This window comes from Schistocerca nitens, chromosome 8, assembly GCF_023898315.1.
Source record: "Schistocerca nitens isolate TAMUIC-IGC-003100 chromosome 8, iqSchNite1.1, whole genome shotgun sequence".
NCBI lineage: Eukaryota > Metazoa > Arthropoda > Insecta > Orthoptera > Acrididae > Schistocerca > Schistocerca nitens.
In genome coordinates, this window is record NC_064621.1 from 76,378,461 (window position 1) to 76,402,282 (window position 23,822).

The 23,822-nt window shown below is 39.0% G+C and overlaps 1 protein-coding gene across 4 annotated transcripts in view; it reads left to right on the forward strand.

Moving 5' to 3' along the window:
• The window catches only part of LOC126199290 (homeodomain-interacting protein kinase 2), a 236,852-nt gene extending 216,067 nt beyond the window's left edge, over positions 1-20,785 (forward strand). For 3 of the 4 annotated variants that reach the window (XM_049936110.1, XM_049936113.1, XM_049936111.1), the window contains 3 exons: positions 1,066-1,266; positions 5,407-5,483; positions 16,630-20,785. In XM_049936110.1, the coding sequence (XP_049792067.1) occupies positions 1,066-1,264 (199 nt within the window). In that variant the 3' untranslated portion in view covers positions 1,265-1,266; positions 5,407-5,483; positions 16,630-20,785. The remainder of the gene's footprint in view (positions 1-1,065; positions 1,267-5,406; positions 5,484-16,629) is intronic. The other variant, XM_049936112.1, reaches the window with a different exon arrangement.
• The last annotated feature ends 3,037 nt before the right edge of the window (positions 20,786-23,822 follow it).

Here is a 23,822-nt window from a genome sequence, read left to right on the forward strand (position 1 = left end):
GATTTTGAGATAGGCTGCTACAGAAAAATGCTGAAGATGAAACAGGTAGATTGAAATACTAATGAGAGGTACTGAACCAAATTCGGGATAAAACAAATGTGTGGTACAACTTGAGTAAAATAAGGAATCGATTATTATGACACACCCTGAAGCATCGAGTGACCGTCAGTTTGCCAATATTGAGAAATCGAGGGTGGGGGGTTGGGCAGGGGGGGGGGGGGAGGATGTGTAGGAGGACAGTTAGCAGGTTCATATGAAAGTAGGTTACAATAACAGGTGTAGGGACAGATGTCAGACAACTCTTAAGACTAAAGAACACGATGACAAGGACAACAACAACAAAAAGGTTCATATTTTGCAGAATCATACCTCTGGAATGTAGCCTATTTTTCTTGCCTTCATGAGTATTGATATGTTCTTAGGTTTTCCAGCATATCTCTTTATTGTCTTGTAAATATTTGTAACTTTATTGCTTAAAAGGAAAAAAGTTCCATCTTCACTTCTTACATATTATTTTAAATGACCAGTTAAATAGTACCATATTAGATGATTAGAGCTCCATGGGAGTTGTTAAGGATTTCTCAGTGTAATGATGAAGCTGTAAGAGAACATTGCTATTTAAAATAAGCTTCCTCTAATTACTTTAGAAGAGAAAAATACTAATTAACAATCGAGAGAAGGAAAGTTGCTACTCACCATATAGCGGAGGTGCTGAGTCGCGATAGGCACAATAAAAATATTCACAGAGTCATAGCTTTCGGCCATTAAGGCCTTCGTCAGCAGTAGACACACATACACACATGCGCACGCACACACACACACACACACACACACACACACACACACACACACACAAGCGCAACTTGCACACATGTCTGCGGCCTCAGAGAACTGAAACTACACTGTGAGTGGTAGCACCAGTGCATGATGGGAGTGGCGACTGGGTGGGGGTAAGATTTTCCATTGTTTGAAAATAGTAATTAATTTAGATTTGGGTGTATAGTATAGTTCTCAAAAGTAATGAAGGAAAGTTTTAGGATGTGACTTTTCGTCTTATTCTTACAGCAGGGCGCTGCCCCCGCCTGCTCATCATGCCAGTGCAAGACCTGTTTTGGCCACTCATCCTTCACACCCATTGCCAGCACATATGCAGCCAACAGCAGTGTTCCCGGCACACCCGCAAGTAGCTGCTTCCTATGGATTTGCACCTCTCAGCCCATCAAAAACGCATCAGTACCAACCGAGCCTATGGTTTACTGAGTGAAGGTAACAGTTTTAATGGTGTATTAAATGTTACTTTTTTGTGCCATATTGGGAATTCCATTACATTGAATAAGCAGCTTTATGAAAAGTGATTAACTGTTCCAGCTATAGATGTGGATTTTTCTACAATAGCAAATTTGAACTAGTGCAAAGGCATAGAATAGTGCATTTTTTGGGAACCCATCCCTCTTCCAGTCATTCTCATTGAATTTTGGAAACATTTGATATATTATTTTGATAATTGTCATGTTAGTACTATCTGTGTGCAATTGAGTAAAACTAGTTTTACCGTGCCATATGTGTTCTGCCGTTTTCCGAAAGGCGTTCTCAGTGACCTGAAAAATATATGTATTTCAAACCTACCGAATTTCACAGTTTATCTATTAAAATTTACAGAAATTGCAGCATTTTACGGATGGGTAGTGTCATTTTACGACTTCAGAGACAAAAATTTGAAACGTTAGCATTCGATAATCACTCCACTTCCATACAGTTGATTGTTTGCGCGCGTCGAATGCAAGTCTAAGATAGACGATAACTTATTCTGTGATATGATTGTGACTTTTAACCAAATGATGTTTAGGTCATCATCATTGGAATTGAATTTAAAGACGGGATAACAGTTCTTCCATGTGAATCTTACATGTCAATAGGCTCTGCTCTGCAAATTCTTTGTTCCACTCCATTCGCTTGTTGTGATTTAACCCATATTCTTTGATCACATATAGACTAATTACATTTGTTCTGTCTCTCTCTCTCTCTCTCTCTCTCTCTCTCTCTCTCTCTCTCTCTCTGTGTGTGTGTGTGTGTGTGTGTGTGTGTGTGTGTGTGTGTTTTAGCATGCGCATATGTGCACGAGTCTGGCGTCGTGTTAATTTAATGGGGGTGCTTTGACATGTTTCAATGAAGTGTTTGACTGCTTTGAGTGTTTATGTTATACTTTTATGTGACGTTCACTGATCCAGATTCCTTTTGATGTTTCAGTACATATCGAGATATTTGTTCTCGGACATTTTCATATGCTATTTTACTGTTGTAGGAGTCATGAATAAATGCAACAAGAAACAGTACTTCCAGACATTTAAAGAATCATATTCTGTTGATTTTGTGTACATACTAAAATAAAGAAAAAACAAAAATTTGCCTTTTGCATGATATATGTGGGTATGATATTAATATTGCAAATGGTGCAAGAAACGATTTAAGTATCATGTGAAGTGTGGTAAAACGCATAAGTTATGTTAAATCAAAAGAGGATAACAAGGAAATCAACACCTTTCTTGCCAAGTGTGGAAACTTTGACAGTGACATAATTAGAGCCGAGTATCTGTTTACTTCCTTTTTGGTGGAACACAATGTGCCCTTATGTGTGGCTGATCATACTGGTGCTTTAGTTAAGATGATGTTCTCCCCATCAGAAGTTGCAGAAAAATATAGCTGTGCTCGCATGAAATGACATACTGACATACATTGCAAATAAAATTGGAAAAATGCATCATCTGAAGTTGTTAAGGGCTTTCAAAATTGACTTTTTTTTTTTTTTCCTCTTCTTCAACAGTGAAGCAGTGATATGAATGCCAAGTTGTATCCTGTTGTTGTTGCATTCTATGATATTCTGCAGGAAAAAGGAGTGAGCACTGTGCTATCCATACCAGCATTAGATGGGGACTCAACAGGGCGAAACAAAGGTAACATAATGTTATCACAGCTGAATTCTCGTATCAAATAAATTGAAAACTGGATAGCTTTCTGCTCCGACAATGCTCCTTTTTTGATAGGAGATAAAAATGGGGTTTTAGCAGTTATGAAGAAAGTTCAACAAGGTATTACCATCCTAAGTTGCATTTGCCACCTGATTAATCTACCAGCTGAAACAGGTGCTGGAAGATTGCCACTTAAAGTGGATGAGATCTTTGTTGATATATTTTATTTCTTAGAGAAGAGCATCAGAAGAAAAGAAATCCTTCATGGATTTCAGAATTTGCACAATAAAAAGGCAAAGAAAATTCTGAAGCATGTATGTACTACATTGAAGAGCCAAAGAAACTGGTACACATATCTAATATCATGTAGGGCCCCTGCGAGCATCCAGAAGTGTTGCAGCATGACATGGCATGGACTCAAATAATGTATGAACCACTGCTGGAGGGAATTGACACCATGAATCCTGCAGGGCTGTCCATAAATCTGTAAGAGTACAAGGGGTTGGAGATATCTTCTGAGCAGCACGTTGCAAGGCATCCCGGATATGCTCAATAATTTTCATGCCTGGGGATTTTGATGGCCAGCGGAAGTGTTTAAGCTCAGACAAGTGTTCCTGGAGCTACTCTGTAGCAATTCTGGACGTTTATGGTGTCGAATTGCCCTGCTGGAATTGCCAAAGTCTGTCAGGATGCATAATGGACATGACTGGATGCAGGTGATCGGACAGGATACTTACATGTGTGTCACCTGTCAGAGTCGTATCTTGACGTAACGGGGCTCCCACATCACTCTCAATTGCACATGCCTCAAAACCATTACAGAGCCTCCACCAGCTTGAACAGTCCCCTGCTGACATGCAGGATCGATGGATTCATGAGGTTGTCTCCACAACCTAACATGTCCATCCTCTCGATAGAATTTGAAACGAGACTTGTCCGAACAGGCAACATGTTTCCAGTCACCAACAGTTTAATGTCAGTGTTGACAAGCCTTGGCGAGCCTAAAAGCTTTGTGTTGTGCAGTCATCAAGGGTATACGAGTGGGCCTTTGGCTCCAAAAGCCCTTATCGATGATGTTTTGTTGAATGGTTCACACAGTGGCACTTGTTGATGGCCCAGCATCGAAATCTGCAGCAGTTTGTCAGAGGGTTGCACTTTTGTCATGTTGAAAGATTCTCTTCAATCGTTATTTGTCCCATTCGTGCAGAATCTTTTTCCGGCTGCAGTGATGTCTGAGATTTGATATTTTACAGGATTCCTTATATTCACGGTACACTCTTGAAATGGTCGTGTGGGAAAATTCCCACTTCATCACTACCTCGGAGATGCTGTGTCTCATTGCTCGTGTGCTGACTGTAACACCACATTCAAACTTGCTTAAATCTTGATAATCTGCCATTGTGGTCCCTGTTATGACAAAACATTTTCTCAAGACTTTTTACAGGAAGCTAAAAAGGCCGTAGCTATGACTTTAAAGTTGAACTAGCATGTAATTTGCTGTGTGTTTATATTTCTTTCAAACAAGTTTTATTGTGTAAAGTCTTTTTCAATTATTGAAAATCTCTTAATTTATCAAGAAAGTCCTGTTACATATGCTCCTAACAAATATTCTCCATGCCGATTGGTATTTAACATGGATTTCTTCTTGATTCCTATGTTCATCTACAAATCATTGGCCTATATTGTAAGTAGATGTGATTAATGAAGAATCCCATTTGAAGCATGAATTATTGTATTTTGTAGGCCAGAAGTATTATTATTTTCGTCAAGCCGGGGTATGTTGAAATTTTTTATTTTTTTTCTGCGAGTTTCACTGATAGCCCTTGTCAAAAGTTGGCAGGTATGATATTTATGTCTGTGCTAATTTGTTTCATGTGCTAGATGCTGTACTGCTGTACTTTCGGGTTAGAAACAGTTCTTGCTCTTTTTGACTTGCTGGGATGTGATAATCTGAATGAACAGTGTTTGGTGTGTGAAACAAGTTAGTAGACACATAAATGAATATATGTTTCAGGCCACTGGTGATGCCTTTCAGGAAATAAAAGCAAAATCCGTATGGTGTGATAAAGTTGGTTCTGTTTCATTGTGTGTAGTCTGACATAAAGTGAAAGTTATCAACATCATTTTACATACAACAGAGGATGACAGGTCAACAAAATTTGGAGCTTTTTAATAATTTTGTCCAAGCAGCTTTGAAATTAATTAAAACTGTCAAGTTATGAAGTGGGTCAGGATGAGAAAAGAGTGTGTGTGTGTGTGTGTGTGTGTGTGTGTGTGTGTGTGTGTGTACCTGAATATCTGTGCATGAATTTTTCTTATTACATTAAGCAGTTGAATAGAGGGAGTTAGATTTGAATTTCTCTATTGGTAAAATTTTAGTATTTTGTTGTATGTATACGGTAATAGTATCTCACATAGATAAGGTCTTTTTTTTTTCCAGTCTCTGGTGACCACCCTGTCGACACCAAATTGCTTCCTAAATTAGAATTTTCCATACTGGGACTCTGCTGAATGCCTGTGAGTAGTTTCTTATATATAGTTCTCAGTTTCCTTCACTACTTTAAATATTGCTTATTAGCTTATTGACAGTCTGGCAAATAAGGTGGTTTGGCAGTTAAATCACTGGAGGAGCAGACTTCAAATTACTTTCTGGCTGCCAAGATGCTTGTTTTCCAGTGTTTCCTTAAACCACGCGGGTCGAATGTCACAATGGTTCCTTTTAATATGATGCAGCTATAATCCGATCCACAAAAGATGGCTGGTCACGCAGTTCGAGAAACGGATGGGGATTGCATTGTCACTGGTTCCAAGCGACAGTACCAATACACGCATTCACATGGTTTGCTACTGATGAAAGCAAGTATTATTCAAATTATGTGTCTCGCTGTTTTTTAGGACTATGTCAGTTACCACTGCCATCAGTCATGGCAACTTGCTACAAATGGAATAAAAATTCACTAAATAACTCGTCACAACCACGTATAATGCCTGTGTTGAGTAAGACATTCACACCAGAGTGATCAGAATGCTACTGAATGCGTACTGGCTGTGGGAGACTGCGTGATGTAAGTGCGAAAAACGAGCCTAAACTCGACCACCATCATTTGTGACTCCAACTATAATTACCTACCAATTTTTGTTCAACTGCATAATGCTCAAATTAATAAATACACCATTGACTGGAGGTAAAACTCTGAACATTTCATTTAGTGTGATTCTCCATTCTTTTCACACCTTAGTAAATAAGTGAGGAATAATGCTTTGCTCAAAACTTCCTCCTTACATTAGGAATAATTAGCTGTGAATTCAGTAGTCAGCTGTAGACATTGCACATGTGACGATAAGTAGTCAAATTATGATTGTGTTGTTAAGTGTAAGGGTTTGTCATAATGTGCATGTACTTAGTGCGCCCCACCTGCTCCTCCTCCTGTCTCCCCCCCCCCCCCCCCCCTCCTCAGTTTTACTTGTTTAAGTTGGTAGTCAATTCACAGCAGAAAGGTTAGTCTGTCGTGTAGGTAGGTAAGTGCATTTTAGAACTTTTGTGTGGGAAGAATTGGCTGTTGCTACATACCACCATCCCTGCACATTGCTCAGTCCTCATCCAAGAGGAACTTGTGAGTCAGGAAGTCACTGTTTTGCCATACCTCTGTATTCACATGATGTCATACCATTTTTTTTTCACAATGTTGTATTATTAATAATTGATAAATTAAGGTGTTTAAAGTATCACAATACCAGGAGACGGGGGAGGGGGGGGGGAGTAGCGTGCTTTTAAAAGTCAAGGGCTATTTGAGAGCGTAACCAAAAAACCTGCTATGTGCCATTTTTTAAATAAATTAATTTTGCATTACAGTCCATCTATGTAACAAGACATGGCTATGTGCCACGGTAGTCGCTTCAGTTTGTACACTTATCCCAAGATTGAAGTGTTGCTATGCTGCTCACCTGTTTACCCGAAAGTATGCAAAGTACCGATAGCAAATTTGAAAAATGGATGGTAATGATCCGGATGCTTTGCAAGCAAATAATACTGAAATGAGGAGAAAAGAAGAAGGAAAGGTACTAGATATCAGTTAAATGTGCAGAGGAAGTTGAGTAGTAGTGTTACAGCATACAAAATCTTTCATTCAGATTTTCATGTTCCAACACGTTCCGAGCCTGTGATCACTTCTGTGTGAAATAAAATGTTGAAAAAATAATCCGGGATCAAAAATAGAAAAACACTAAATGTGAAAAGCATCACAGGAAATCGGAAAATGCAGTGATGCTCCTTAGAGGTGTATCCCTAAAATCTCAGATCCCTCGTAGCAGAAGTAGTGTAGTGTGCGTTGTCGTAGAGCGTATTTTATTTGCTCCAACACGGATACATTCTGATGTGTTTTATAAGAGACAGTTATCTTGCTGTAATTTTTGTGTCCATGTGTTTCATTTTAATAAAGTTTGAATGTGCATGTGGCATGAACTTACCATGGAGTGAGGTGGTGCAGTGATTAGCACACTGCACTCGCATACGGGAGAATGACGGTTCAAACTCGCGTCCAGCCATCCTGGTTTAGGTTTTCCATGATTTCCCTAAATCGCTTCAGGCAAATGCTGGGATGGTTCCTTTGAAAGGGGACAGCCGACTGCCTTCCCCATCTTTCCCTAATCCGATAGGACCGATGACCACATTGCATGGTCCTCTCCCCCAAATAAACCAACCATGAACTTACCGCAGGCTGGGAAGCGGATAAGATAGTGTTCTGTCTCCTTAATGTACTAATCAGTAGTGACTTAAAAACACAGTTAATATTATGGAGTGATTATTACACAGCACAGAATAGAAACCGAATGTTGAGCTTCCTTTTTGTCTGTCTTGTGCCTCATTGACTTTGTGTTGATTGAGAAGAGGAAGAGACAGTGCAAAGCATCTGTATATGAAGACCTACATGATAATGTAAGGCTAACAAATTTGAAGTCGTTGACTTAACTGACTAATATTTCATCAGTATTCAGTCTGCTGCTGATTCCTTGGTAACAACAAAACAGTTGAAGATCTCAAAGAAACAATGGTAGGCTTCTCAGTAAGGATCCTGGAGTCGTAGAAGTGAAATACACCTTACGTAAATTGGACACTTGGAAACATGTTGATATTTTTTTTTAAAAGAAAAAAAGAAAAGTGTGGAGGTTTCTGACATCATAAATGTAATATTCAGTGGAGTTGAAGAGCAAAGAGTACTTGGCAAAGAAAAAATATAGTACTTGTTATCAGTTATACCATATGTTGATGAAAAATACAGACCATTTAATTAGAACTTGTCATACTAATGTGGCATGATTTGTATTTTGAGTTTCTTTCAAATATTGTACTGGTACTAAGACTGAAATTACCTTTGGCACTTGGCCATTTTTGAATAAAAGGGTGTAGAACTTAGCTATGTTTAGTGCTTTTAACTTTAACAATTCGTGTTACTTATGTGACATCCAGTGTCATTAATTAAATGTAAATAGTATACCTACAGTTGTCCATCTGTTTAGTGGACACTTATCAAGTTTTTGGGTTATGATCTTCAATTAACAAAATTTGCACTTTTGAAATTTTTTGCAACTGTCACAAAGTAATGCACCTAAGTATACTCTTACCGGAAAATGTGTTGGTATTTTTAAGATTGTGCTAAATGATATTTTTAGGTTCTGGGACCTTCTTATACATAAGTGCCTATTTAAAAATAATGTTGTTAATAAAGCTTAACAACAAGTAAAGAAATCATTTATTTATTTATTTATTTGTTTTGTGCATAAATTACCTCCTCTGTTTGTAGTACAGGTTATGGAAAATGTATTGGTATTGCTAGGGTTAGCTTTTATTTGCTTATTTTAATGATCATGGGAAATGAAAGCTATGGAAAGTTGACAAAGCATATTTGGCATTCATTTATATGACCTTTTCTCACTAGTACTATTGAGTCTAAGGTGTGAGGTTTTTCGTTCATATGATGACCTATGAATTAGTGACTGTCTTAATTAATAGCATTAATTATTTCACCTGTGATACAGTGAAATTTATGGTTAGCTAGCTGATTTGGAAAAGTTGTCACATATACTGGCAGTGACTTCTTACAGAGTTAGGAAATGTCCTGAATCAACTTGCAGAAAGTTACAAAAAGCTGTAATTTATACATTAAATTTTCCCCTTGTGCTATCTGTAGATTGGTGTATGAGGGGCAGAAATAAAGTTTTAATCATCACCTCGAAAAAATTTAGCTGTGACCACAGAACTTAGCGATAGTGTAAGTTGTTTCTACATATTCACTATTCAGTGTGGGACATTTGCCCTAACGATGGATGACTTGATGGGGACTTCGACTGTAGAAGTCTGTATTTTTGCTGTTCTCGATAGGTTCCACCTCTACAATCACCTCATTGTTATTCTGAAAATGCCTGCCATGTAGTGGTTTCTTCATCTGAGGAAAGAGAAAGAAGTTTCTGAATGCCATGTCAGAAGGCTATGGCATGTGAGGCAGGATTTGATAGCCCAGAGGTGCAGAATGTGAGACAGTGTCTTTTGCAGAATGAGTTAGCACATTTTTGTGGAGTGCACACACCCACTCAGACACCTCCTTCGATGCTGCGTCTTGACAGACTCTCATAACCCGTCATGACATTTTGGTAGTATGGTCCTGTGACTGTTTATCCAGTCTGAGCATAATCTGTTAGCTTCATACCATGGCAGTCTCAAAATACACTCGGCAGCACCTTACCCTATGACGAGTAGGTCCTCAATTTTTTCAGTGTTGGTGAATCCACATGTTTCATCTACTTCTTTTGCCACCCAGCACTCTTCTATGGTGACAACATGGTTAAAGATGTCATATCAGTTAGCCTGACATAGCTGCAGCATTTCTGCTGCAGGCTGAGTTTGTCAGACCTTTTCAATGGGTGCAAGCAGCCATGGAAAGCAGCAGGCAGTGTTGCAGAACACGTTGAAAACTGACCCATAACTCAGTTTCACTATTTCCTCTTTTGTGATATGCTGGTCTTCGAGCACCAGGCCTCCGTTTCTCTTACGATTTCTGGTTCCTCACAGGGAGATGATCTGTCCCTTCGTTCATCATCATTTAGACTTTTTTGACCACTCAAGAAGAATGTTCTACCTAGCCACTGTCATATGATGGTACATTGTTGCTATATACTTCCACCAATACAGCATAGATTGTTACAGTATTGTTCCTCTTCAAATGCAGAAAAAAAAAATGTCCATCATCCTGGAAAACAGGGAAAAGTCAAGGAATCTTTTTGTTCAGGAAAACTGAAGGGAAACTCAAGGAATTTTTTGAATTTTGCCTAAAAAACCAGGAAAAGGTGTGGTGTGTCATTTGATTTTGGGCAGAGGCATTTGTTTGCCTTCTGCCTGGCACAATGCGGTACTGCACTCACCATTCATGCACAGCTCAGTGCCATGTGACTCCCCTTCACCAGAGTTTTATCATCCCCAATTCCTCCCCTCGCTCAGTCCGATGCAATGGCCAACCAGCCATCCCGGCATGGCAGATTCCAGACGAGCTGTGCAGAGGTTAGTTCTTGTTGATTGTTGATATGGAATGGCTAGCATGCCTGTCACTGTAGCCTGGCCATGCTATGCTGGCCTGTTGTTGTCTCATGATTATGTCTTTGTTACACAGTGTGACTAGAAAGTAGATGTGATGGAATATTTGATGTGGATCTGTTCAAAAGTACTGCCTTGTCTGCTAACACGGTGTTACTACAAAGGTGTGTGTGCTTTTAGGAGAGTTTGTAGCCTATTCATATCCATTTATTTTGAACCAGGAACATAGGGCATGACAGATTTTTAATAATACAGAACATTTTTGGATGTATACTAAAAAATTATTATTGAGTATGCCAGCAACTATTGATCTCATTGTATTGTGTACAAATAAGATTCATTATAGATACGTAGTGGTAAGCGTAAAATAGTGTAATTAGAACACTGAAAAGCAGTCATTTGGCTTTGGTGTGTGGTTATTAGTTTAGTTAACACTGAACTAAAGCCTGCAGTGCAACACAGCTGGCAGGAAGTTAGTGGGGACTGGGGAGTAGGTGCCTCGTTCATGGGGTCAATTTGACTCTTTGCATCATTTCTATCCTTACTGGCTAATGTTTCCCATGCTGCTGTGGCTCTTATTCAACATAAACCACTATCAATTACATCCATTGAAGGAAGATTTTATTTGTGAACTCTTGGCCACATCTCACTATATTGTTTAGGTACGATACTGCCTAATGTATATGTTACCTTAGGGCTTACTCGGTGAATTGGAAGTATGTGTTCAACCCTCACTGGACTGAGGATCCAGAATTTTCATGCTCCGTAAAACTAACTTCTCACTAAGCAATGTAGGCAAGCAGGCCTTCTCCAGTCGTACAAGAGTAAGAACCATGCTGGGCTCAAGGCTGCGAGGAAGGTGATAACACCTAAATGCCACAAATAGCCATGACTCCAGTGCTGCTGCATCAGACGTAGCCGCTGCGGTGCCACCTGCCATCTCTAGATGCACTCTGGTGATGGTCATCTCCAACAATGGAAAGGGCAATCCTGATGGTGCTTTAGATTTGGAAAGTGCAATTGAAAATAAAATTACCAGTTTCAATTAATAAAATTCTAACTAGCCTCCAAGTATTTTAGTCTGCTGCAGCACAGGCAGGGGGTGCACCATGCAATTGTGGTATGTCCCAGCAAGCAGGTGTTACTTCGAGACACTGGCAATAAGTACCTTCTGTTGGAACTTTTGGACAATGACCAACGATGCCAGATTAACTGCAGAGAGATGCTGTGAAAACGCAGAGATCAATCTCCTCGGGGCATTAGTAGTTACTTAATCTCTTTTCAGATGTGTCCCCCACACAGTAACATTGCCTCCAATATGCAACTTCAAAAGTCAAAAGTAAATTATGGGATTGTTGCTGTGTGTGATGTTATAGTTATTCAAATGATTAATGGAAAATCTCATATGAGATGTGAAACAAATACTAACAAAGAGATAGAGGGGCTGGCCAGTACTTACCTCAGCTCAGTACAGCCGATAGATACACATAAAACAGAACCGAAAATTTACGTTCCTAGCTTTCGGAACAAATGTTCCTTCATCGGGGAGGAGAGAGGGGAAAGAAAGGGAAGAAGGGAAAGGAGATTCAGTTACTCACAACCCAGGTTATGAAGCAACAGGGAAAGGAAAATAGGGAGGGTAGCAAGGATGGAGGCATGGTTGTCAGAGGGAAGCCAAAGATATTCTACTGTAAGTACTGTGCCAGCTTCAAACCAAAGAGGATGCATACAGAAGTAAAGAGGTATATAGTATAAAGATAAACACAACTATGTAGGATGAAAAGATGTGTGAATGGCTAAAGAGGAAAGGGAAAGAGGAGAAGACTGAAGAGTAAATGGGATTGAGGTTGAAACTTCCTGGCAGATTAAAACTGTGTGCCCGACCGAGACTCGAACTCGGGACCTTTGCCTTTCGCGGGCAAGTGCTCTACCAACTGAGCTACCGAAGCACGACTCACGCCCGGACCCACAGCTTTACTTCTGCCAGTACCTCGTCTCCTACCTTCCAAACTTTACAGAAGCTCTCCTGCGAACCTTGCAGAACTAACACTCCTGAAAGAAAGGATATTGCGGAGACATGGCTTAGCCACAGCCTGGGGGATGTTTCCAGAATGAGATTTTCACTCTGCAGTGGAGTGTGCGCTGATATGAAACTGAGTCGTGCTTCGGTAGCTCAGTTGGTAGAGCACTTGCCCGCGAAAGGCAAAGGTCCCGAGTTCAAGTCTCGGTCGGGCACACAGTTTTAATCTGCCAGGAAGTTTCATATCAGCGCACACTCCGCTGCAGAGTGAAAATCTCATTCTGGGATTGAGGTTGTTTAACGTAGGTTCAGTCCAGGGGGATGGCGGGATGAAAGGATGTGTTAGAGTGCAAGTTCCCATCTCCGCAGTTCAGAGGAACTGGTGTTGGGTGGGAGAAGCCAAATGGCACATACGGTGTAGCAGGTTCCTAGGTCCCTAGAATTATGCTGGAGGGCATGCTCCGCTACTGGGTATTGGGCATCTCCTAGGCGGACAGTTCGTCTGTGTCCGTTCATGTGCTCAGCCAGTTTAGTTGTTGTCATGCCGATGTAAAAGGCTGTGCAGTGCAGGCATATCAGTTGATAAATGACGTGTAGTTTCACACGTGGCCCTGCCTTGAATTGTGTATGTTTTACCAGTAGCGGGGCTGGAGTAGGTGGTTGTGGGGGGATGCATGGGGTAGGTTTTGCAGCGGGATCGGTTACAGGGGTAGGAACCGCTGGGTGGAGAAGGTAGTCTGGGAATATTGTAGGGTTTTACGGTCACAGGTTCGAATCCTGCCTCGGGCATGGGTGTGTGTGATGTCCTTAGGTTAGTTAGGTTTAAGTAGTTATAAGTTCTAGGGGACTTATAACCTAAGATGTTGAGTCCCATAGTGCTCAGAGCCATTTGAACCATTTTTTTTTGGAATATTGTAGGGTTTAACAAGGATGTTACGGAGGTTAGGGGGGCGACGAAAGGCAACTCTGGGTGATGTGGGGAGAATTTTGTCAAGGGAAGATCTCATTTCAGGGGTTGACTTGAGAAAGTCATATCCCTTGCGGAGTAATTTGTTGATGTTTTTGAGGCCAGGATAATATTGGGTGACAAGGGGGATGCTTCTGTGTGGTCTGGGGGTAGGAACATTGTTGTTGGATGGGGAGGAATGTATTGCTCGGGAAATCTGTTTGTGGACAAGGTCTGCAGGATAGTTGCGGGAGAGGAAAGCATTGGTCAGGTTATTGGTGTAATTGTTGAGGGATTCGTCACTGGAGCAGATACGTTTGCCACGAATACCTAGGCTGTAGGGAAGGGAGCATTTGATGTGGAAAGGATGGCAGCTATCAAAGTGAAGGTACTGTTGTTTGTTTGTGGGTTTGATATGGACAGAGGTGTGGATGTGAGCTTCAACAAGATGAAGGTCAACATCCAGGAAGGTGGCTTGGGTTTTGGAGAAGGACCAGGTGAAATTCAGATTCGAAAAGGAATTGAGGTTATGGAGGAAATTAAGGTGTGTTTCTTCACCATGAGTCCAGACCACAAAGATGTCATCCATAAACCTATACCAGGCCAGGGGAAGCAGCTGTTGGGTCTTCAGGAAAGCCTCCTCCATGCGGCCCATGAAGAGGTTGGCATAGGATGGAGCCATCCTGGTTCCCATGGCCGTTCCCCTGATTTGTTTGTAGGTCTGGCCTTCAAAAGTGAAGTAATTATGGGTGAGGATGAAGTTGGTAAGTGTGATAAGGAACGAGGTATTTTGAAGATCTTCGGGTGGGCGTTGGGAGAGGTAGTGCTCAAGGGCAGAGAGACCATGGGTATGTGGGATGTTTGTGTAAAGGGATGTAGCATCTATGGTGACAAGAAAGGTTTCAGGTGGGAGAGGAGTGGGAATGGATTTGAGGCGTTCTAGGAAGTGGTTTGTGTCTTTGATGTAGGATGGGAGTCTGCGGGTGATAGGTTGGAGGTGCTGGTCTACCAGAGCTGAGATACGTTCGGTTGGGGCTTTGAAGCCTGCTACAATGGGACGGCCAGGATGGTTCTCTTTGTGGATTTTGGGTAACAGGTAGAAGGTAGGGGTACGTGGCTCAGGTGGAGTGAGTAAGTCTTTGGAAGCCATTGTGAGGCCTTGTGAGGGACCTTGGATTTTTAGGATTTTTTGCAGCTCAGTCTGGATGGAGGGAATGGGATCCTGGGTAACAGCTTTGTAGGTTGAGGTGTCGGAGAGTTGACGCAGTACTTCGGCCACCTACTCCACATGGTCAAGTACGACAGTTGTGGAGCCTTTATCCGCCGGGAGGATGACAATAGAGCGGTCTATTTTCAGCTCCTTAATGTATTCAGTCTGATCTGTTTGTACATTTTTGGAATAGTGCATTGGGCCAGGTCTCAAGCAGGTACCTCATGTCACTGTTTTTGAGAAAAAGTGCTACAAAAGATTTAGTTGAAGGATTTGAGGCAGGTGCATCCCATTGTAAGGTAAATCTGAAAAAACAAGTTGTTCGGCCCTAATGTTAATAAGGCATTCTTAAGAGGTGACAAGCAAGCACAGTCGAGGGTAATGTAGAGGGTCTCGTACTTTTTGACTTTGGGACATGTGACTTATCTGCAGTGCAGGGCGACTTTAGGACAGGTTTACTAGCATTGGTTGGAATCTCGTTCATTTTCCAACAGCATAATGTAATCTACTTAACAATGTTCCCCCCTACTAAACTGATGTGGACAATATTACAAGCACACTTCTGTTTACCCACAGAAGTTTTGCATTGTTGTTGGGTGGAAAATAAAATTGTGTCAGTCTGGTCTCGGCTAATATTAACAGCTGTTTGAAAATGTGTAAAGGAAGTAGAATGAATAAAGAAGGAACAGAAGTAGGTAAAACCAAAACGTATGGTCTTTCCTGGAGTTCCTCAGAGTCATATCTACTAAATAGTTTGATGGGACAAGATGCTGACAGCTCATCTTGCCTTTTTTGACACTGGGTGCTCAGGTGGAGTTGTTTGTGACTAAATTTCAGTCAGACACTCCCTTAACTTCTTTCCTCTACAGTTCCCTCCAGTCTATAGTCAGAATTAATGAGAAAATTTTGTCACACCAGAAGTTTGTAGAAACAGGCTAGCTTCAAAACTGATCTGAATGACAAATCAGTTGCAACCTCAGAAAATGGACATCAGGTAAGAACCAAACCACTTGTGGGTCAGTGTGACAAATCAGAGAAAGATATCTTGGTGTTCTGGAATGAATGCCTTCCATTTATGAAGCATATAGTATCCAAAATTCTGGATAAATCATGCATGAGTTATTTCTTTATGAAGGGCGTGTTAGTCCCAGAAGTGGCAATTAATGCCGACTATGAGAAGAGACAGTTAGACATAGTGTTGCACATTTCACTACCTTAAATTGCTTTGGTAGTCATGATGCTGATGTCATTGTCCATGAGTTTTAAAGTCCAGTAGAGATAGTGTCAGTAAAGGAAATCCTCAAAGAATCAGACTGCAGAAAAATAAAAAATTGGCCTGGAAAACTCAGGGTTTTTTTAGAATTGCTGGATACCTTGAGAAATTAAATTATACCATGATACTGTAGCTTATGAATGAGCTGTACCATTTTATTTTGGCTCTTCAAATAGTGGGCAGTGGTGTTTTAGCATGAAGATTTGTTTGTGTACCAGGACTGTAGACACAAGCCTACAACCAAGCAAAGAATTGATGGCAAAAATTTATATTTTTTAGCTGATATTTAAAACTCTGTGAAATCAAATATAACTAATTAATGATGGGACAGGATTTTTGGTCATTACTTACACACAGGTAGTGAAGTGTTTAGTGCTGCTGATAGACACATAGAAAGTTAAAAGTGATGACACAAAGGTAGCATTTGGAACTACTAGTTCCTTCCTCACTTAGGAGAGAGCGATAGGCCAGGAGTTTTTCTGGAAGGGCAAATCACTCAGACCCCAGGTTGTGAAGGAACTGCAAGTAGTTATTACTTCATTTTAAGTGCTGTTTTATTATTAAGGTAGTATGCAATACTGTCTTTCACATTGTCAAAATATTGAAATGTGATTTTCTTTTCTTTACAGGTATATTCACAGTATGAACCACAAATTCGATAGTGAAGACAAACGACAGGTCATGTACAAAGTTAGTGTGTAACTCAGTGTATTCTCAGTCAAGAGAACCAGATGTGTATAAATATTGTTAAAAAATGTGATTGTGAGGCTGAAATTGCCAGGCAGATTAGAAATGTTAATAGAAAATGAAGGACAGGACAACAATATTCCTGTCATACAATTAATTGAGAAAGCAAAATGTTGGACCTGTTACTTGTTTTTAACAATTGTGAAGTATGTTCACAGCATTATATTTTGTGTAAAATCAGTTAGTTTTTAGTATGGTTAAATGAATTGACATATGCCTTTGTTCTACTGTTTTCTGTTCCCTTTTTTATTTGTTAAATAATGGAAAGTTACACATTTCATAGTACATTTGTCTTTCTTGGAATAATTCAGTTGTGAATGAAATTGAAAGGAGAGTTCATTTATTTGACAACAACTTTAACAAGATTTTTCTTTCTCTTTGCGGTTCTAGCATTCCTGCCTGCAGGTAACCACATTTTAAAATTGTGGTTCACTTTTTTTGTCCAGATTATATATAATGAAATGTTGTATATATTTATGGAGAAACAGTCCATAATTTTTTATCACTTCACTTTTTGGTGTGGAAGTGTGATGTTTGTATATAATAGAATAAGGTACAATTCCTCAATTTTAAAAATGTGATGTTTGTTATATATTTACATTTTATCTTCAATGACCAGTGGTCTTCGAATTAATATACAATTGAAGAATGATGGTGACCAAGCTTTTGTAGGAGCCTTAAGAGAGATTTGTGGTAGATTTAGGAAAGAGTCAGACTTCCATTTATAATCTCAGATCAATGTGCCTGTTCAAATATCAGCATGTATTTATTTGTAAGAAATGCTCGCTATATATATTATATATATGTATATATTAGTCACTGTTCTGTGTGTGTGCCACAAGTATTACTGCCGTAGTACATCTAGAAAAAAAAATATTTTACTATTATTAGAGATATATATATATAAATATTATATATTTGTAAATACTGACATATTGCTGTCAGTGTTGTTTATAAAGGTTTAATCTTTTTTCCTGGTTATGTGAGGAGCGCCTAACATAGTCAATTATCTCCTTTATCTCCTGTGTTTTCCAAAGAACCTGCTTTCAGTAGAAAGACAATTGAAAATGTTTTTAATCAATTATTCATTTTTGGAACAGAGAGGTTCTTTCCTCATCATTCAAATATTTTGAATTTTTGTTATCTCCATGCACAGTAAAACTTCGCTTGGTTTCTTCTAGTATAGCATTCACACACCAAGAGCTGACAGGTGCTTGTATCCTATATTAAGCTGGTTTAGATAGTAAATTAAGCGTTATTTAGATATTTTTGCCCAAATATTCCACTTCTAAGGAGATTCAGATTATAACTGGGTGTTATCTTGTTTGTTTCATAGGAAATGACAATGTAGTATTTATGTTTTGATGCCATGCTCAAAATATCTAGTCTCTAGTTTGAAGGTGTGTTAAATTTGCACTATACTAATCTCCTGCCCTGGAAATGTAACTAAAATATTTGCCTGTGGAATAGTGTTGAAATGTTGAAAGATTTAATCTAGGTTTTTCATATAACTTAATAATTGAAGATGTGAGGAGCTCTGTTAGGATGGTAACAGTGCCAGGATATGGTGTCATTAGTGTGTGTGTGTGTGTGTGTGTGTGTGTGTGTGTGTGTGTGTGTGTGTGATTTTGAGCTTTGCATGTTCTTAAGAAAATTTCTATGCTCCACATAGTTTTACTGAACATTTTGCTCTTCAGTGTGACTGTCAAAAAAATTCTGTAGGTAAAAAGTCTGTTAAACTGTCAGTGAATTTATATAATGTGTGGTTATGAAAATGTGTGCACTTTAGGTAGTCCCTGAACAGGTTCCATTAAAATGACTTGTAAATAAGTCTTTCAGGATTTTTGAGAACACTAGTACAAGCAAATTAAAATTCTGAAATCCTGAGAGACACCAGTGCATGAAATATGGTACCCTGTTTAAGAAGTGCATGTATGAAATGCCATACCGTCACTGGCAGTGAGTGTTGTAGTTTGTAACAGTGATATTTGTTCCAGGAAGATTTAAAATATTTTTGGAAAATAACTGTGTTTCACAGTTTGTTGAAGGGTGACATACTTTCCTTTAGGATAGTTTTCACTGTATGAGTTTTGCATTTTAAATATGTACTGCATCATGATTTCTACATATGTATTAAGGTTTTACATGTGTTTTAGCAATCACTAATGGACTGAGGAAGAAATAGAGCAAAAAATATAGTTTACAAGTAATGTAAAATAAATGGTGTTTTATAGGAATGTAATTCCTTTATGGCTTATAATTTTTATCATACCTCCTTTGCAGAGAGTTTGCTTTATGTGGATTCTAGCTGCCTTAAAGTGCAGAAAGTAATATGTAGATAACAGGTTATGGGAAATATACCACTTCTATATGTAAATGGTATGTGTTAGATAAAAATTGCATTATATCATTGATGTAATTAAAAGCAGAAAATTAATATTTTTTTATAGTAGTGGAACAAAGAAACACATTAGTGTTTTATGTACTGCACAGATAAATGTTTTAAAAATAGTTTAACCAAACAATTGCCTTACTAAATAATAATATTACTAATAATTGTCATCATTATGTCTATAGTAATTGTCATTGATGTGATCTGTTTTCTGCCAATGTCCCGTGTGTGTGTGTGTGTGTGTGTGTGTGTGTGTGTGTGTGTGTGTGTGGGTGCGCGCGTGCGCGCGCATATGTATGTATGTACGTACGTGTCTGTGTCTCCTTAGTGACAGATTTTGTAGTGTGTACCAAAGACATAACAATGTTCCTGCCTATTAACTGAAAAATGTTTTCTAGCTTAGCTTTGTGTAACATAGAGAATCTTTTGCTGGCATTACTGACTTTTTTGAAATTCAGTACATCCAAGAGCAAGACTGCAGTATTGTTATTTTATGCTTTTTAATCTTTATCTCTGTAATAGTGCCATAGCATTTCAGTAATACTATGGTGAATGTTTGTCATTATTCTCATAAAAATCACAGCTGCATTTGTAGCAGCTCCATGTAAAATGTGATTCATATTGTAGTAAAGAGTAAAGACATGAGGAAAGGAGTTTCTCTGGGTTATGCTGTAAATAGAAGTTTGCCTGAAAGCAACTTTAATTTCTAGAGTTCATGCTGTATAAAAGTAATTGTAAGTAATGTTGCCAGTTTTAGTGAGCAATTTCAGTGATGTATTGCTGTTGCTGTTTTCACAGTTTTTCTTAATAGATAAGTAGGGCCTGTGCATTTTGTCAGTGATGCCAAGCTTTGAAAACTCCAAGCATGGTGAATATTGGAATGTTTATCAGATCCTTCACAGATGTTATGTTATGCTTTTCTTTAAAAAAAATGAAGTTGTTAAAATTGTAAGTTATTGTGAAATACCTGTAAGTACTGTTAATATGGCTTACCTTATTTTAATTAGCATGGAACATGATTATTCTTTGAAAAAGTAAATTTCTTTTCTGTAGTGAGCAGTGATTCATGATATTGTGAATATTGTACTGATCAACAATGAAACTCTCTTAATGGTTTTTGTACAAGTAAAACATTAATGACCTTAGTATTTGTGATTCATATTCGGTCTGTAGACAGCAATGTTGATAGTCTACACAGTTTATTTAACTCATTGGTACGCAGTCATTATAATTAACTTCATTTATTCCATTGATTAATTAGTTAAGACTTCATAGTAGTGGGAAATGGTGAATTCATTGGTATGTTTACTCCCTTTCATGAAACTTTTACTGTTTCATAGATGCATGTTGATTGTACCACTTTAAGTTTCTGTATTACTGTAATTCCAAGTTAAATGTTGTTCATATGAAACACAAAGGTTTCAAGGTTCTTATATAATTTTCTCATAGCCATTAGAAAGTTACACATGGTTAGAAGAGTTTTTGGTGTATACACTCAAGGTGTATTTCTTTGATTAATATTAGCTTATTAATGTATCAGTTACCAAACATTGTTAGTGTGAAAAGCTTACAGGTACCTTTTGTAATGACTATATTTGTAGTTTTCAGGAAGAGGCAATGTATTGATAGTAAAGGGTGTAGATCTTCATTTTTAACAATTGTCTGAGGCTGTTGGGTCGTACATATTGACTGGTAGTCTTGCAGTACACAGAGAAGCTAAACAAATGAAATAATGTAAACATTTCCCAACATTTTCAGTAACTGTCTATTTAATGAATCTCTCTCTCTCTCTCTCTCTCTCTCTCTCTCTCTCTCTCTCTCTCATCCCCCTCCTACTCTATCCCCCTCCCCCTACATCCCTCCCCTTTCCCTCACTCCTATCATTGCATGTACACACACTTGTGTGAATAATACACACAATTGTATGTTTATGCAATCACTGAAATGGCTTTTTCCTCCCTTTTTTTTGCCAATGTTGCACGCATCAGATATATAAATTTTAATTACTTTATGGTGGTGATGCTGTTTGATTTATCCTTAGGTTATATTTTTGAGGCTTTAGTTTGGTGGAAGGCCACAATTGCAATATGTTCTCTATATCAGCCTTTTATATAACAAATGTGATATTAAATATTTTTTACATTAATTTATGCTGGTCATTCATTCATTATTTCTTAAAAATGGTCATGTCTGGCTCTGAAACATATCACCCATTTAAATTTTAAGTAAACATGATAAAATGTGGATTGCACAAGGTAACATGTAAAATTCATGTACATTTTTCTTTTTAAAAAAGCTTTACAGCAGTCTTCAGTAGAAAAGTGTGTTCATATTTTTAAAAACTGTTTTGTTCTGCCAAGTGGCGAAATAGTAATACATTCATTTGGCAACATCTTCAGTGTTCATTGCTTTGCTAGCCCAGTCAACGAAGACCTAAACATTTGGACAGGGGGAAAAAATTGGTGTACTTATAAATTTTTGTTCAGTGGTAGGAGTGAGTGCCATGAACAACATACTAAAAGTCATGAGCATTTGTGTGGGGGAATAACTCAAAAACCACAGCTTTAGCAGAAATGTTTCCCAATACAAAATTGGGCTGCATTAGATTTCCTACAAAAATGTCCATTTCATTTTTTCTCTGTGACTAATAGTTTCTGCATTGCAGAGGATGCAAAAATTGCAGATTATTAAAAATATTGTTTGAACTGTATAAAAATAATGTTCATCCATAAATGAAGTGGGTTAAAAACAAATATTAAATGTGCGTACAATGTCTTAGCATATCCATACTAAGGGCCAAATTGTGTTCTGGTGCTGTAACAGGGTGGCAAGGAGGGGGGGGGGGGAGGTTAGAAGCATGAGGGAAAATAGGTTGCCTGATTGTGTTCATGTACTCCCCATGTTTATAGGTCTTTAAGCTGAAGATCGAACAGGTGATCCCCATTCTGTCTACCAAACTACATCACAAGAAGCAACTACAGGGTGTCTCACAAATTTATTTATTTTGACCCTCTACAGCACACCTTTTATATCACTGGCAATGTGGCACATAAATGCGTGGGAGCATTCCTTCGACACAAAATTTGTTAACACTGCATGGAATGCAGATACGCGTTACTAATAATACTAGCATAAGAAACACATCTTGACGGAATCTGTGTAAGTCTATATGACTGTCCTACACTGCTAGAGGGGAAATTGATTCTTAGCTATCCTGTATGGCGACTATAGTTTTCTTCTAGGAAAGGTGACCTCCTCCACCACGAGCGCTGCTAGGTTTTCAGTTTACAGACTTACTATATCTCCTCAGCATTGCCTGCCCTATCCTCTTATGTGAGTAGACGAAACAGCTTTGCTGAACTCTTGTGTGTACAGTGGAGTTATTATCAGTTAATTAAGTGAGTACTTATTTCCAGTTGTTAAGTACTGTAAGACGGCTCAACAGCTGGAGCTGCTACTACACTGAAGAGTGTGTGCCAAATGTATTTGACAATACCTGTTTCATTGTCTCCAGTATCACCGTCTAGAAAACGTTCCACAACTTATGGGGTGTCAAATGCACTACCTCTGCCTCAGCTCAGCAGGCTTAAATTATCTCGTATCTGCAACTGAAGTAGGTCACTTAAGTTTTATAGAATTTTATATGTCTCAAAAAAGTCAATGTATTACGGCAGTTTACTGCTCTAGACTTGAATATGATAAGTCTTAACCCATCAGTTGTATTCACATCCATCTTGGAAGAGATACTGTGGATGTGTGGTAAGTGGCTCCACTCAGTGCAGCCCATTCTCAAAGTGCCAGCAGTTCTTGAATGGAAAAGATCCATGCAGTCTACCAGTAAAAAAATTAATGGTAAGAGAAGTGCAGTGACTTGGTCATTCATTAACTCACCATGAAGTGGTTATAAATACAATTACACACCTTTTACAATACACTGTCAGAGAGAGAGAGAGAGCAGCGAGGTGCCACATTACCAATCCAGTTCCCTTTCCCATCGACACTACATAGGTCATTAATATCACACTTACAAATTAAACATAGCTGCCACTGTTTACAAGGACATATTTTACATAAAAACTCACTCTGCAATTGCAAACAAGTACTCATTTAATAAACAGGATATATAAACATGAGCCCCCTCAGATGGCTCAAATGGCTCTGAGCACTATGGGACTCAACTGCTGAGGTCATTAGTCCCCTAGAACTTAGAACTAGTTAAACCTAACTAACCTAAGGACATCACAAACATCCATGCCCGAGGCAGGATTCGAACCTGCGACCGTAGCGGTCTCGCGGTTCCAGACTGCAGCGCCTTTAACCGCACGACCACTTCGGCCGGCCCCTCAGATGCCTGTGTACTATGTTGTCAATGATACATAGTGAACTGTGAAGGGTGAAGGTATAACCTTGAGAGACACGCTGAATGTAGTGATGTAGTTGGGTAGACAGAATGAGAATCACTTGTTTGACCTTCAGTTCACAGAGCTGTAAAGGGGTTAATTGCAGGAACACAATTTTGTGACCTACATTCCCTCGCACTTCTAATCCACACATCCTTCCGCCCGCCCCCCCCCCCCCCCCCCCCTCCCCCCTTGCCATACTTTTACAGCCCCGCAAGGAAAGGACACTGTTTATCCTTTAATGTGGTTCTGCAGCACTTAAATGTGGTACATACATTTAATA